This window comes from Lynx rufus, unplaced genomic scaffold (assembly GCF_022079265.1).
Source record: "Lynx rufus isolate CCGP_SWC_20201006 ecotype Redwood Valley unplaced genomic scaffold, mLynRuf1.p SCAF_2, whole genome shotgun sequence".
Lineage (NCBI taxonomy): Eukaryota > Metazoa > Chordata > Mammalia > Carnivora > Felidae > Lynx > Lynx rufus.
Window position 1 is genome coordinate 120,074 of NW_025814834.1, and position 16,001 is coordinate 136,074.

General features: G+C 60.4%; 1 protein-coding gene across 1 annotated transcript; it reads right to left on the reverse strand.

The window, feature by feature from the left end:
- Positions 1-5,855: 5,855 nt before the first annotated feature.
- Positions 5,856-8,353, reverse strand: NEU4 (neuraminidase 4). The gene is made up of 3 exons (XM_047082478.1): positions 8,153-8,353; positions 7,811-8,066; positions 5,856-6,841 (listed from the first exon to the last, which is right to left on the reverse strand). The coding sequence occupies exons 1-3, from the start codon at positions 8,351-8,353 to the stop codon at positions 5,856-5,858; spliced, it is 1,443 nt and encodes a 480-aa protein (XP_046938434.1).
- Positions 8,354-16,001: the final 7,648 nt, after the last annotated feature.

A 16,001-nucleotide genomic window follows, 5' to 3' on the forward strand; every position in this document is an offset into this window, starting at 1 on the left:
AGCCAGCCCTCCTCGGGCCTGGCCCTCACCCACCTGGCCGGCGCCTTCTCTGTCCCAGGAACACACGGAGCCCCGAGGCCCCTCATCTCCGTCCCCCCCATCATGCACCACGGCCCCCTCAAGAAGTCTGTCCCCAGACCACCTCAGCCAAGAGGCTGCGTCGGTATCTGTCCTGCTCCAGCCCTCCCCGCAGGCCCCCTGCACCTGACCGTCCCTCCCAGGCAGTGTCAGTGCCCTGGGCTGGGGTCAGGCCAGGCTGTGAGCGAGTGGGTGCAGCCCCACTGGAGACACACGGCCCTTCTCAGATGCAGAGGGGAGGTCTGTTCCGTCCTCCGGGAAGAAGACACAGCACCACCATCAGGGGCCTTCAGTTCTTGTCCCTGACTGCAGTGACGAACACCCCCCAATCCTGTCCTTCCCCGTGAGCCTCGTCCAGACCCTCAGGGGCCAGGAACACAGCTGCCCCCCACCCAGCCCTCAGGGCTCACACCCTGTGCCCGCCACGCTGGGGTCCTGTCCTGGGCGGGCAGGAGCTAGAATCACCAAGTCCGGGACAAGGCGAGGACATCAGGCAAGGTCACACATGAGGGAACAAACACTGCCGGGAAAGGCTGCGGAGGGCACAGGCTTGCATGCCTGGAAAACCCAGTAGCTTCTGCGGAAACACGAATAGGGCAATAAGAAAATGGAGTCAGGTGGCACACACAAAATTAACCCCCAGAAATAAATGGCTTTCATACATTCAAACAGCCGCCCCCTGGAAGAGAGAGTGATAGAGAATCTAAAGTTATGCCCGAGGCGTAAATTTAACAAGAAATGCGCCGACCCGCAGGAAGACAGCTTGGCTGCAGGTGTGGGCCCTCCAGGTGGGGACACGCGGTGCCATCGAGACACCACCCCCCCCCCAGGTTGACTGGTAGGTGTGACCATCCCAGTGAAAACCCACTGCGACTGAAAAGCTCGTATGGAGAAGCAAACAAGAAGAAGAAACCTAGGAAACCAAGAGAAGGAGAGCAGCTGTATCAGACCTCCGGCTCGAAACGGTGGTGCTCACACACGAGAGGCGGGACACTGGGAAAGGACATTCTGCAACAGAGGGCGTGAGCAGCTATTCGAAAAGCATCAGGTGGACTCCGTTCGTGTGCCAGGAACTTGCACAAATCCCAAATACAAGGGTAAGACGGAAACCCGAGCAGACGCAGAGGAAGACGGGTGAGGTCCTTCACGCTGGAGCAGGAAAGCCTCCCCACACTGGCTCGAAACCACAGCACCATTAGAGAGATTGACACATTCAACTCTACAAATTGGGGGAAACACTTTAATGTGGCAAAAGGAAAGTCAGAAGCAAACCAGGGGAAAGTATTTGCAATATTATTACACAAAAGGTTAAGACTCCAGTTATGTAAAGACCTAAAATACGGAAAGAGCAAGGCCGATGGAAGGTACGATGGAAAAGTGAGCAGAAGATATGACGAGGCGGCACCACCAACTCACACGCCCACGCGCACACATACGTGCACACGCATGCACGCGGACACGCACGTAACCACACACGCGCGCGTGTGTTCCATCTACGTATACTCAGATCCCTTAAACAACCAAAGGATGTTCAATTTTACTCATAATAAGAAAATCGCAGATTACGACTTACAAATCACCCGCGGGCAAAACTCTGACCGCGTGACAACACGGTGCTGGCGAGGACGTGGAGAGACAGCCCTGGAGCGGCTGGGGGCGACAAGGCCGGACAGGAGGACTAGGCACCAGCCAGTGGTTAGAGAAAATGTGCCCTTTGACCCCTAAGCCCCGCCTGTAGAACTCCTCCCGGGGGTGAGCCAGCCGCCAGGACCACGCGTGCCCCAGGCAGGCAGCAGGAGTGGGGGGAACCCCAGGGGCAACTCACTGCCCCCCAAAACAAGGAACTGAGCTGGGGGGCTCTACTCAAAGACAAGGGAGCACTTTGAGCACGAAAATACCAATTAAAATTAACATATTTTGAGTACGTTTTAAAAGAGATAAGTTCGTATTCTAAAAAAAGAAGAAGGAGGGGGAGAAAAAAGAAGACAGAGGAGCACGCAGCAGAGAGGGAAGGAAGCGGTGGCCTCACCAAGCCACCGGCCGGGCCACCCACTGGCGGCAGCGCCACGGCTCAGACAAGAAGTGAGAGAGCGCAGGCACAGTCAGCACTTTGATGCTCGCCTTCCCGGAACACGGCCCCTGCAGCCCGCCTCCACTCATTTTTTCCGTGCCCTGCTCTGCCCCAGTCCCGTGTGTCAACGGCCCTGGCTGGGGCAACTTGCCCATCCCCACCCACGCGCCCCCCCCCCCCCCAGCAGTTCCCTCTCTGCCAACCTTGCTCATCTCCTGGAGGCTGGCCTCAGGAGGACCGGTGGGGGCTGGGCTCTTCAGATGAGGCCTGAGACCCTGGCACAGGGCACCCAGGGCGGAAGGCATGTGGCCACCCCGAAAGCCCGGGGCCACCAGAGCCCCACACTTGTAGCCCCTCTGGCCAGGAGGACGGCCTCTCCCACTACCTGTGCTCACCTTTCCTGGTCTGCAGAGCTGGGGGCAAGGGCTGGCCTCCTCCAGATAGAAATGCAAGGTCGTGTGGGACAGGAGGACAGGAGTCTGTGCCACACCCAGAAATCCAAGGTGGGGGCCCTGACAAAGGTCTCCTGGCGGGAGAAGAGTACAGACCCCAAAGGCAACCTGCCCAGGGGATCGGGAAGGAGGGGCTGGCGGCCCTCACTCCAGGGTCCCAGTCCCAGTGCGTGGTAACCAATCCCGCGTGGACAGGGGCATCTTTGCACCTGGTGCAGCTCCTGAGATTCTGGAGAATTCGGGATGGGGTGGGGAGGTGTCTTCCTGAGGGCAATCAAGGCGGCATGGCCAGCATGATGTTGACTCCAATCGCTGGAACCCCTCAACTGCTGCTCAACCGCAGCCCCCTGGGGGCCCTGGACCCTCTGGCTCCGGTCCGGTGGCCCCACCCAATTATGGGGGCCCATGTCTGAGGCTCCTGAGCTGACCGGCTCACAGTGAGGCTGATGACATTGTCACGAGTCCACTGGCCACTTGGATGCTCTCAAGATTATACAACCATTGTCAGGCACTTTCTTCTTTCTCTTTTCTTACTGTCAGAGTGTTTATGGCTATACTTTTTTTTTAATTAGTAGACATATTTTTTTTAATGTTTATTTATTCTTGGGAGAGACAGAGACAGAGACAGAGCACATGCGGGGGAGGGGCAGAGAGCGAGGGAGACACAGACTCCGAAGCAGCTCCAGGCTCCGAGCTGTCAGCACAGAGCCCGACGCAGGGTTCGAACTCACAAACTGTGAGCTCACGACCTGAGCCAAAGTCGGATGCTCAACCGACTGAGCCACCCAAGCGCCCGAATTAGTAGATATATTTTAAAGCGGTTTTAGGTTTACAGAACTGAGCAGGAAGTCTCAGTACGCCACCCCCATGCCCCCCGCACACACAGTGTCCCCGAGGTTAGCATCCCCCACTGGTGGGGCACATCTGTCCTAACTGATGAACCAGCAGTGATCTGGTACCTCACAACAGGGCTCACTCGTGGTGATGTGCACTCTGTGGGTTTGGACAGATGTACAGTGACATGTACCTACCATTATAGTATGGCACTCGCTGCCCTCACTGCCCCAAGAACCTTCCGTGCCCCACACACACCCCTCTCCTCCCCACAACCTCTGACAGCCACCCATCTTTTCACTGTCTTCCAAGGTCCGCCTTCTCCAGGATGTCATATGGAATCGCACAGTACGTAACCCTGTCACACTGGCTTCTTTCACTTAGTGACGCACCTTCGAGGTTCCTCCATGTATTTTCACGGCTCGATAGCGCGTTGCTTTTTGGCGCTGAGTAATCTCCCGCTGTCTGGATAGACCAGTTTGTCCATTCACCTCCTCAAGGACATCCTGATTTCTTCCAAGGTTTGGCAATTCTGAATAAAGCCGCTATAAACACCGTGTGCAGGTTTTTGTGTAGACATGGGTATTCAACTCATTTGGATAAATACCAAGGAACACAATTGCTGGATCCTACGGCAAGAGTTTGTTCAGTTTTGTAAGAGACGGTGACGCTGTCTTCCCACGTGGCCGCCCCGCCCGCGGCAGGAGAACGCTCCTGCTGCTCCACCCCTCGCCAGCAGGCGGCGCTGTCAGCCTACCGGACCCGCCGCGCTGATAGGCTAATCGCGTCCTGCTCTTTGTTTTACTTGGTCTTCCCCATGGGGGCATCTTCCCATATGCTCACTTGCCAAAGCATGCAAACAAGTCTTAAAACTCCCAATGAGAAGGCAAACAGCACGGTTAAAAAAGGGGCGAAGGCTCTAAACAGACACCTCACCAAAGACGAGCTGCGGCCACTTTGGAAAACAGGCTGGGCAATTTCTTGCAAAGCGAAACTATCCGATAAACCAGCAGGTATCCTGAAATGTTTGTCGGAATTCACGGGGAAAGCCATGTACTCCTGCAGTTTTCCTAGAATGCACATGGTTTTTTATTTTTTATTATTTTTTTAATGTTTTATTTATTTTTGAGAGAGAGACAGAGTGCGAGCAGGGGAGGGGCAGAGAGAGAGAGGGAGACACCGAATCTGAGGCAGGCTCCAGGCTCTGGGCTGTCAGCACAGAAACCGTCGCAGGGCTCGAACCCACTAACCGCGAGATCATGACCTGAGCCGAAGTCAGACAATCAACCTACTGAGCCACCCAGGTGCCCCAGTGTGCGGAGATTTTAAATTACAGATTAACTTCTTTAATAGGATTTTTCAGGCTATTTCGTCTTTAATAAGTTGTATTTTTCCAGGAATTGTCCATTCATGTAAATGGTTCCTAGTATCTTCTTGAAACCTGTGAACATCTGTAGGCCCTCCTCGTGTGTCCCATCTCGTTCCTGATATTAGATGTGTGTGTTTTGTGTCTTTTATGACCAGCCCCTCGAGGGGGTTATCAGTTTTACTAGCTTTCTAAAAACCCAGCTCTGGCTCTGGCCATTCCCTCTGGTGTCTGAAGTCTCCTGTCCCTCTAGTTCTGCTGCTTCCTGGGACTTCACTTACTGCCACTTTCTAAGGTGCTGGCATCACGGCGCCTCCCGCCACCCCCGCCCCCACGGGACCCACCTGGCTCAGCTCAACTCACAGATCGCCTGCAGCACTCACACAATTAACTTCAACGTCTTTTTCCATTTTCACTGTAGCATCTTCTTTGAACCAGGGGTAATTCAGAATTGTGTTTCTCAATTTTCAGACACAAGATTGGAAAAAAATAAATTTTTTTTTTTTGAGAGACACAGAGAAGCGAGGAAGGAGTAGAGGGAGAGGGAGGGACAGAATTCCAAGCTCAGCGCGGAGCCCAGCACAGGGCTCGGTCCCAGGAACCCCGAGATCACGACCTGAGCCGGAATCAAGAGTCGGATGCTGAACTGACTGAGCCGCCCAGGTGCCCCCACAAGGAAGATTTTAAGTTTCCTTTTGTTTTCATTTCCAGCTCAATTTCACTGTACTTTTCAATCCTTTAAGTCTTCTAGAGACTTGACTTCATAATCCAATATAATGTCAATTTTCACACCTACGTGTACTCCAACAGACTGTAGATTCTGTTCTGTGCAGTGCTGTGCGTGTGTCCACTGAGTGAAGCTTCTTGGGCAAGTTGGCCAAAGCTTCTGTGTGCAGCCTGATTTTGTCTGCTCACTCTGTCAGTCATTGAGACTTGTATCTACAATTTTCTACTGTAACTGTGGATCTATGTCTCCTAGAAGTCTGCCCACTTTTGTTTCTTATTTCAAAGCATACTATGAGGTATGTACAAATGGGTCGGACCAGAGAGCCCGTCAGGAAGGCCGGCAGCGCTCCAGACGCTTGTCCCCGAGGCCGGGTGGCTTGGGGCCCGGCGGCAGGTTCTGCAGGACCTCACCAAGGGAGAACATGCAGAAGGAGATCTCCTCGTAGGAGACCCTGGCCCCACTCTCAAACAGACAAGCAAAGGTCAGGGCTCCCTTGACAGTTGGCCCGACGGATGCCAGATCAGAGTAGCCGCTGGGCCCCTCATAGATCACCCAGGGCTCCGTCCAGCTGTGGGGATCCAGGGGGGACCGGCTCAGATAGATTCCCATATGGAGCCGAGCCCTGCGCCCCACCGGGTGGGAATACAGCAGCCAGGTGGGGCTCTGAGACAGGGTGGCAGGGGGCCCGGGGACCTTCGAGGTCCAGGCCGCCATGATCCCACTGAGCCCAGGCCCCAGGCCAGGCTCTTCGGGGCTGTCCCTACATCCCTCCATCCCGCTGGGCCCCTGGGCCCCTTGGGTGTCTCCAGTACCCTCCTCTGAGGGTTCCTGGACTCCAAGACAGAGGTGTGGAGAGTAGGAGTGGCTCCCGGCACCCACTGGCCATCTACCATTCCTCGGCCTGCTAAAGGGTGGGGCAGGGAAGCCAAGGACGCTGCCCTGGCAGCCCCGGGCGGTCTCGGCCAGGGCGGGCACCAGCTCCCCGGGCAGGAAGGAGGTGCCCTCGTCCGCACTGAGCGCCTGCACGCGGCTCCCCAGGGGGCTCCGGGCGTTGCAGTACAGGATGTGGCCGGCCTGCCCGCTGTCCACCGCGGCCAGCTGGCACTCGCCCGAGCGAAGGTTGGGCACCAGGCCTCCGTGGCGCCAGGTGCGACCGTGGTCGTCACTGTAGAAGGTGAAGGCATGCGGGCTGGTCCTGCAGATCTTGCCAAAGCACTCCCGCCGGTCTACGTGGTACGTGTAGGCAGGCACCAGCAGGCGGCCTGAGCGCAGCTGGATGCCGTGGCCCGGGCCCACGGCAAATGTGGCCCAGTCTGCAGAAGAGGGACTGCTGATCATCCGAGCTGGGAGGCAGCCTTGGCCGAAGCCAGACGCCACCGCCCTGGGGGTCAGGGACGATCTGGAGCCAGTGCTTCAGATGTGGGGACAGCTCATGAGGAAATGGGGGACTGCACCCCCACCCACACTCCTGCCGCCCACTCCGAATCCCCCAGGGCTGGACAAGCCTCTCTTCGCCACCAGCGGGAGCAGGGAGCCCGGGCAGGTGGCTCCGCCAGGCTCTCCCGGCGGCAGCAGGTAGCTAGTCCCTGGGCCTGGGGGGGCAGCCACTGCAGTGCTCAGCGTGAGTCCTGCCCAGACAGAGGGGCAGCCAAGGGCAGAAGGGGTACAAGGACCTTCAGGGTGGGGTCAGGCCCTGGGCCTGGGTCGCATGGGGTAGGGTCCACAGGAACAGAGAGCTCTTCGGAGCAGCTCCGTGTGTCCTGGCCAGGTCCCAAAGCCACATCCCCTCAGCTCAGCTCCCACCTGCAAGCCCCTGGGCCAGTGTCGCCACACCAAGGTGGGGTCGCCTCGGGGGGCAGTGGGTGGCATGGCCCTCGGGGAGGGGGCAGCAGGAGTGGAGGAAAAGCTTTAGGGTCAGGCCACCTGCCTGGCCCTGGGCTGGACACCGCCCCCCCCGGGGTCCGGGTGCTAAGAAGGAGGGGCCTCAGCGCTCAGAGCGAGAGGGGCTTGGTTAGATGAGCCTGTTCCTGCCGCCAGGAGGTGGGGGTGACCAACACCCACTCACGGGACTGAGGGGTTCGGAGGGGCGGGGGGGGGGTTCAGTCCCAAGAAACGGTGTGGGGGAGTAGGCAGCCACGTGACCTGCGGACGGACCCTTCCCCCGCCCCCGCAGTGCAGAGCCCCCTCCCCTCACTTGGTGAGACCCCGCAGCTCTGCAGGCCCCCTCCCAGCGCAGACCCAGCCGAGCGGACCCCACCCTGAGCGAACCCCGCCCCGCCTACCCTGCTCGGCGCCGCCCACCGCCTCCTCCGTGAGGTCCCGGGCGGCGCCCCAGCTGCGCCCCGCGTCCCGGCTGGTCACGCAGCAGAGGCGCGCGGCGTTCCTGCCCGCGGCGATCTGCGCGGCCTCGGGGGTGCGGCCCCGCACGGCGATGAAGAAGAGGAAGACGGTGGCCGTGCGCGCGTCGTGCACGGGGCAGGGGTTCATGGACCGGTGCTCCTCCAGGGCGGCCGTCCCCAGCACGCGCGCGGCGCCCCACTGCCGGGGGCGGGGCGACCTCAGTTTACCCGCGCGCGGCGGCGGCCCGGCCCAGCCCTGCCCGCGGGGCGCGCCCGGCCACTCACCCGCACGGAGCCCCACGCCAGCGTGCCCCGTCTCTGCACCAGCCGGTGCGCGTGCGCGTCGTCGGGGCTGAGCCGCTGCTCCGCGAAGGCCAGCAGGGTGGGCGCGGGGGGCACGGGCAGCAGCGCGGGCACGCGGTACGTCAGGCCGCTCCTCTCGCGCTGGAAGAGCACTGTCCGCTCGGGGACGCGCGGGGCCCCCATGCTCTGCGGGGACACCCCCGCCCCCCCCCCCGGGCCCCCGGGGTCAGCGGGCAGGGCTGGCTCGCTCCCCTCCTGTGAGCCTGGATGGGGGAGGGGGCTCTGCGGGTGGGGACGCCCCCACCCACCCGCGCGCCTCCCTGTGCCCCTCCTCCTCGGAGACCGCCCTGTCCCGGGCTCCTCACCCCACGTCCACGGCCGTCCCTGCCCACCCCTCCCTCCTTGCCACTGCACCCCCAAACGTCTGCAGTCGGCCCTTCCTCCTCTCAACCGGGTCCCCCCGAGCGGGAGCTGCCTGCTCGGTGTCGGAAGCGGGGGCCCCGGCCGGAGTGCCCCGACTGCCCGCCCCGTGCCCAGGCAGGAGGCTGGCCAAGTGGACAATCCGGGCCCAACGTGTGGGACGCGCAGGGGTTCAGTTTCCCCCAGTAGGGACCCCACGAGCACGGGAGCCACACAAGCACAGAGAGACAGAGGGTACAGACGCACTAGACCCCGAAAATGAGACAGGGAGAGCCGGGCAGGCGGCACAGGTGCGGACACCGGTGCGCACACTCACCACGCAGGAAGGAGCCTCGGAGACAGAAGGAGCTTGCGTCCCACACCCACGGCCGCAGGCTTCTCGGGGAAGGTGCCCCAGCTGCCGCCACCACCCTGCTCGGACCTGGGGGCCAGGGGGCTCTTGGGAGTGGCCAGGAGACGGGGGGTGGCCTGCTGAAACCAAGAGGGGGCACCAGTGGGGCTCCTGCAGAGAAGGGGCCTGAATTCCAGGTCCCTAGCAGGCCACCTATGGGTGCCGGGGACCAGTCCCTCAGGCTCCTGAGCAAAGCTGGGGTCATGAGGAGGTCCAGCAGAGACACCCCCCACAAGATGCCCCAAATGACTCCCACGTGTGCCTCAAGGGAGGCAGGTACACACCCCAGTGTCCAGGCCCCCCACAGCTGGACCCCACAGTGATGGGAGGAAGGTACCCACTCCCAGTGTCTGGGCCCCGCCGCCAGCTGGACCACACAAGCTGAAGCCAGGTTGGGGAGAGGGTGGTGTGCTTGGGGGCTTCCCAGAGTGGAAGGCTAAGAGGGTGGGGGAGGGGGAGGGGAAGCGACCGAGGGGAGGCAACATTCCAGGCACCAGGGGGGCCCCGGCAGGAGGGGGGGAGATTCAGCAAGGAGAGAGGAGACCCTCCCCACTGCAGTCCAGGCCTCTCTTCCACAACCCCGGCCCCACCTGCCCCTGCCCTTGGGCCCCATGCCCCTCACAGCCCCAACCCTCAAAACCTTCGCTGGACACCCGGCCCCCCTGGCCCACAAGCAGGTGACAGAGAGTGGCCTAGGGCAGACTTTCTGGAGGCAGCCCCCCTCCTAGGAGTGTGCTCCCAAGGGAGGCTCACATTTGGGGTGCACGTGGAGGCCTCTTTCTCTGATTTGCACAAGGCAAATGAGGGCTGGCCCAGCCCCCCCTCCCCCACCCCCCCCTCCACCGCAGGGACGGGAGTGAGTGAGCAGAGAGGCCCAGGGGGCCGCAGGCAACAGGGGCAGGGGTGCCACACGCCGAACTTGGAGCAGCCAGAGGCCCACCGCCAGGCACCGGGAGGTAACTGGCACCTGAGGGCACTGAGGGGAGGGCGAGGCAGGGAGGCGGGAGAGAGCGAAACACCCCACGTCACGCTCAGAGTGCCCCTCTCGGCAGATCAGGCCCCCCACGCACAGGCACGGCCAGTGCGTGTCTGAGGAGACAGGATGCAGAGGGGTGACCGGTCACGGGAACGAGCACCCGCCGCAGGAGTGGCCTCGCCGGGACACACGGGAGGCCTTGCCGCTGGCTCGGCCTCCTCTCCTGAGGTCCCCCGAACAGACAGACGTGTCCGCCTCAGTCCACCTCAGCCCAGGGCCACCTGCTCCCGAAAGGCTCTCGTGGGCGGCACGCAGGCCCACCCCACTGCCCGCCCCACCCCCACCACAGCCTCTGGGGCTCTGAGAGCAGCTTCCTGTGTGCTGGCAGCCCCTGGCCTGCCCCCAGTTTGCATCCAAGGGGCAGTTGTCCCCAAGCAGGAAGCAGGTGCACATGCCACGTGTCCCCAAAGGCTGAATGGACACAAGGGGACATTCTCTCCACTTGGCTCACTCCACAGGCCCTGAGACCACCTGGGCTGGTGTCGGGGAAGGCAGAGGCTCCGGGCCCACCCCACCCCCACCCTGCGGACAGAGCAGGAGAAACGGAGGTTCTCCAGACCAGCGGCTCGCGCTGCTGGCTGCACAGAGCAGGGCAGGGCCGCCGGGCCTTCGGCGCCGTCCTTGTCTAGGACAAGCCGCGGGTTTCGGCAGAGCCCCAAAGTCCCAGGGAGACTCCCTCAAGTGAAGAGGAAGAGCAGGGCCCCGGGGGCTCCCAGATGAGCAGGTAGCAGGGGTCTGCTTGACCAGGATAGGACGGCTGTGTCCCGACACCCTGTCTGGGCTCCCTGGAGCACTCAGGACAGCCCTCCGGACCAGCACGTCTCCTGTCCCTTGGACCAGGATCCCGGCCTGCTGCAGGGCACTTAAATGCACGCACACGAAGACAGCATGAGGAGGGACGGGCTTTGCGGACAAGCGGACAGAGGGGCCCTCTTAGCTCCGTCACTGCCCTGCCGGATGGGAATCCGGTCTAACCTGCCTGTCCTGTGCCCTGTCAGGGGCAAGGACTCAATTACAAACCCTGTGCCTGGTGGAGTGTGGCCTACACGCCCGTCGGATCCTGCAGGCTGGGACGGTGCCCCTGGCGTTGAGCCCCTGCACCCTGTCTGCATCACCCAACCTCCAAATCTACCCCTGGGGCCCTTCGGCACACCTGTCACTTGGGCCAGGACCTCATCCCACGGAGGGGGGGGGGGGGCGTCCATGCAGAACCTCTGGCTGGACGGCCCTCAGTCCAGGCACCCACTGCCCTCTGCCCAGAGAAGGGCCGCCGGGGGGGGGGACGGAGCGCCGTCTCTGGCCCTCGGGGCTGGGGTGCGGGTGAGCGGGGAGGGGACTCACCGGGCACCACACGGAGGCTGAAGAGCTAGCTGTGGGGCAGCAACAGGAGCGCCTGCTTCTCCGAGCCCCTGAGCAGCGCAGAGACAGAGACCGGCCCGCTGTGTGGGCGGGGGCCGGGAGCTGGCGGGATCCCAGGGCCGCGTCAGGACCCAGGACCCAGGACCCTCCCGCCAGCTGTGCGACTAAAGCCTGTGCAGCCGGGAGAGCGGGTGGAGGTGCAGAAGGGCACCCCGGGGAGGGGCCCGGCGTCGCGACAGGGCCACACGGCATTCCTCTCTGCTGCTCAGCTCTCTCCACCCTGGAGTGTAGGGGCTCACCCTCCAGCAAAGGGCCACGGTGGACCTCTGAGCTGGACCCTGATATCCGCTGCCCGCAAGCCTCGCCAGAGACACCTGCCGTGCGAAGCCGAGTGAGCGCTCAGACACCCGGCCACACGCCGTGACCCCCGCACGGCCCCGGGGGTGCCGGGCCCTCTGGCTCTCACCGGACCCCAGCCCCGCGTCCATGCTGGGGAGCCAGCTCAGGGCCCGGCGGGCCAGCACCCCACCCCCTTCCTAGCCCAGCCACCTTGCCACACTGGCCCCTTCCACGAGGGCCCACTTCCCGGGGGGCCGCTGCCCGGGCCGGGGCTCCAGGGGAGCCCTCAGCACCCCAGCCGCCGTCCGTGGAAAGGCCTTGGGGCCGTCCTGCTCAGGAGACCCTCTGAGGGCTCCTCGGACACTCCATCCCCTGCCCCTCCCTCTGCATGGTGTCACCTGCAGGAGCCCGAGACCTGAGCTCTACTGCCACCCACTTGTCCCCCCGACCTTCATCCCCCATTCTTCCCGAAGCTCTTCCTTCCCCCTCATCTCCTCATTCAGGCACAAGACCCGACAGGTAAAGCACCCCGTGGAGGAAACTCAAACTTCCCCCAAGCAGTAACGACAGTCTGGGCGAAGAGCTCTGGGGGCCCAGACCGCCCAGACCACCCAGACCAGTGTGAGCTCAACCCCCGGCTCACGCCTGCGCCGACGGACCACGGAGTGACCCACGGAGCCGCCGACAGTTACCCTCACCTCATTGTAACGTTCCATCCTCCATCCAAGGAAGAGCCCAAGCCTCATTTCTACAACACACAGCGTGTGTGTACGCGGAAGGTTTCCTTAAGGCCCGTGTGTGACCGCGTGCCCGCCTCTACACGGGATGACGAGGCTCCCCTTTCTGAATATTCCATCCTAACCCTAAATGAAAGGAACCCAGCCACCCTTGCTCGAGGGTCACGGCTTTGGAAGTTATTTCCCGTGATCTCCTTCTCTGCTGCAAATAAAGTTTTCTTTGTGTGCTAACTCACCTGGTGGAGTTTCTATGTGTGACTCACCAAGGAGGGAACTCACGTCAGGTGTTACAACAGGACTTGGAAGGGAAACCGAGCTCTGGGGAAATTATGACATCATAAGATGTCCACGTAGGGATGATGAAACTGCCGGGACTGTTCAGGTCCCTGGGGGGGCACCTGGGGAGCGGGTAGGAGGCCACCCCGATGCCGGCCAGGCCACTGGGCAGCAAGGATGTCCCTAGCCGGCAGCCTGCGCCCAGCGGAAGCCCAGAGATCTGCCGTGGAAGGAACAGGAAGACGGGGAAGGAGTCGGCACAGCCTCCCCACCTCTCAGGGCTCCACTCACACCGTCTCGCTCCCCGTGTCCCCCCCAAGTCTGGGCCTGATGCAGTCTGATGGGCCCCCCACGGAGCCTCCGAGTCACGTGGGCAAAGTGCCCACGTTCAGCAGGGCCGTCTAACCTCCATACCCACTGGGGCCTTGGAAGGAGGAGACTCTTGGACAGGCCTCCTTCCCTCTGCGTAAGGATTTGGGATTCGGGTACTTCGTGGGTTGTTTTTATTTTTTTAACAATACCAAGGAGTGCTTAGAAAATAATTTACCGTTTGGAAAACTTTTATTCATAGAGATTTTCTAAGTAAGCCGTTCATAATCTTTCACGTGTATTCATCTGAAAACCAGCTGTTTTTCATGTGTGACAATGATCTTTCCTCTAGAAACAGAACAAGAGATCTATGGGTTTTGTTTTGTTTTCTGGTGTGGGTTTTTTTTTTTCTGTTGTTGGTTTTTTGTTTTTTTTTTTTATTGAAGTGTAGTTGACATATGACACTATATTAGCTTCAGGTTGGGACACAATTATATGCATTACAAAATGCTCACTCCCGCCTGCAAACAACATTATCACAGGACTGACTGCATTCTGTGCTGTGTCCCTCACCCTCATTGCTATTTATTCCCTAACTGGACGTTTGTGCCTCTTAATCCCTCCACCTGGTCACCCATCCTCCCCGACCCCATAATGTTTTAGTGAGACGCCAGCAGGTTTTTAACAAAACATGGAGATTTTACATGAAAACCTGTATTTCCAGCTTCTCCTGAAAAATCAGCCCACAGCCGGCCATCACTGCCCCCCTGCCCCCACCCTGACCCCAGCATCATAAAGGCGTTGAAATCCCCCTCCCAAAGGGATTTTCTGCCTGGCTCTGTGCTCCCCACTTTTATTGGCTGCAGACCCAAGCATTTTAAATATCCCTTTTGAGGGGCGCCTGGGTGGCGCAGTCGGTTAAGCGTCCGACTTCAGCCAGGTCACGATCTCGCGGTCCGTGAGTTCGAGCCCCGCGTCGGGCTCTGGGCTGATGGCTCGGAGCCTGGAGCCTGTTTCCCATTCTGTGTCTCCCTCTCTCTCTGCCCCTCCCCCGTTCATGCTCTGTCTCTCTCTGTCCCAAAAATAAATAAACATTGAAAAAAAAATTAAAAAAAAATAAAATAAAAAAATAAATATCCCTTTTGAATGGATTTCCCGAGCAGATGGTTTTCTGTGTTTTTTTGTTACAGACCACATGCACTTTACCTTGTAATAAATACTCCCGAATTTCCTTCCAAAGAGACAGAACCAGTTTACATTCCTGCCAACCTCAAAGGCAAAAGCAAACCTCATTGAATTCCTACTATAACTTTGCGTTCTTGATGGGCGTGCTGAGAACAGACCCCCTCCTGTGGTCCTGGCACCGGGGACAAGACGAGGCACGTCTGTCCTCACCCTGGACGGGCACGCTGGCCCAAGCCAACTGGTGGAGCCTGCCTGACGCCCAGGGCACCCAATTTGAGTCTGTCTTCAAATGGGGGTAATATTTTCGTTTCTTTGTGTGGCTATAGTTTCTTACCTATAAATCCCTCACTCTCCCTTCTGGGACTCTGTTACCCACGTGCTTCCTAACCTGCATCTGGTCTCCCTTCCGTTCCCCAGGACGTCCCTCCACGGTCCCCACCGCCCCTGGCTCTCTGCAGTGTCCGTTCTGGTCTTTACTGTCTCTGTGCAGTTTTGGGGAAGTCAGGTTTTCAGTTTCTGATATCCTGTTTTACTCTCAAAAATCTCTGCAATATGTCCTCTAATCTCACTGAAGTTTCATTATTCTTAAATTTCCCATTAAACTGATGTCCAAGGTAGTTGCTGCCTGTTCTGATGGCTGGGTGTCTCTGCGAAATGCTGACCCCCTGAAAAGTGCGGCCACGCCCCCTCCCCAGGTTGCCCCCCCCCCACTCCCGGCCAGGCAACTGGGGACTTCGGGCCGAGGACCCTGGTGTGGAAGGAAGAAGACCCCGGGCACCCGGCAGACAGGCCAGGCTGAGCCTCCAGGCTGAGCGTGTGAGAGCAGTTCCGGTTCTTGGCTGCCCCAGGCCCCCCGCTTCTCTCGGGACACGGGGCATCCGGTTCCAGTGTGCACCCCGCCCTAAGCACTGGGCCCCGGGGCAGCCAGGGATCCTGTCCTGCTAGGCAGGGGGTCCTCCGTCCCTCCCCATGCGTGGCAAACAGGGGTGCCTGGAAGCCGCCCCCCTCTGGCGCTGCATCCGAGGGGGTCTCCGGCATAAGGGAGGGTGCCACCAGCCGCGGGGGCTCCTCCGGCAGACACTCCGGGGGGCTGTCCCAACAGGGAGCTGCAGGACTAACCCCCCCCCCCTTGTGCTCCGGCCAAACCATGCGTCTTATACACAGTTGGAACATTTCTCAACCTAAAGCCATTCTTCAGCTGGACAGAAACCTCATACAGCCAAAGAGATGGGAAGCTGAACATTCCAGACTCGCTGCCTCATACCAGTTTCCTGGGCCTGTTATCCAAGTGCCGCCTGTGGGTGCGGCACAAGTGTCTCTGTGACCGGCAAGTTCAGGGAGCCACTGTGGGCTCCCTCGGGGACCCATGGCCCTGCTGCCCAAGCCCCTCTGGGTTCTCTGAGTTCCAGTTCTTCTGACGGTTCACGTGTCCAGTGGGTGCTTTCACCGGCCGTGCTGGCATGCGCTCTGATGGGCCGCGTGTCCGTGTGTGTTCCTTCGTGGGACGGTGTACTGACGTCTAATTAAACATGTGAGCGTATTCTGTTGAACAGGTTCATGCCCTCAGACCAGGTGTCCCTACTGTCCGAGATCGGGGCCCTCACCGAAAAGGCCCCTCCAAGAGGATGGATCCCGGGTGGGCGCCTTCACAGGGGTCTTCACCCTAAAGAGGGGCTGCTGCGGGAGCTCCCCCCCCCGCCCCCGCATGAACTGGGGCCACGGCCTCCCCGCCATGGCAGGAGGGGGCTGCAGTCACGCGGGGGGCCCGACCCCGTCCCT

Bases quoted from the DNA above. Each gene is read 5' to 3' on its own strand.
- NEU4 (XM_047082478.1), bottom strand. From the start codon at position 8,353: ATGGGGGCCCCGCGCGTCCCCGAGCGGACAGTGCTCTTCCAGCGCGAG. The intron at 8,067-8,152 runs GTGAGTGGCCGG...CGCCCCCGGCAG, and splicing joins TGGCGTGGGGCTCCGTGCGG to TGGGGCGCCGCGCGCGTGCT. The intron at 6,842-7,810 runs GTAGGCGGGGCG...CCTCTTCTGCAG, and splicing joins GGTGGGCGGCGCCGAGCAGG to ACTGGGCCACATTTGCCGTG.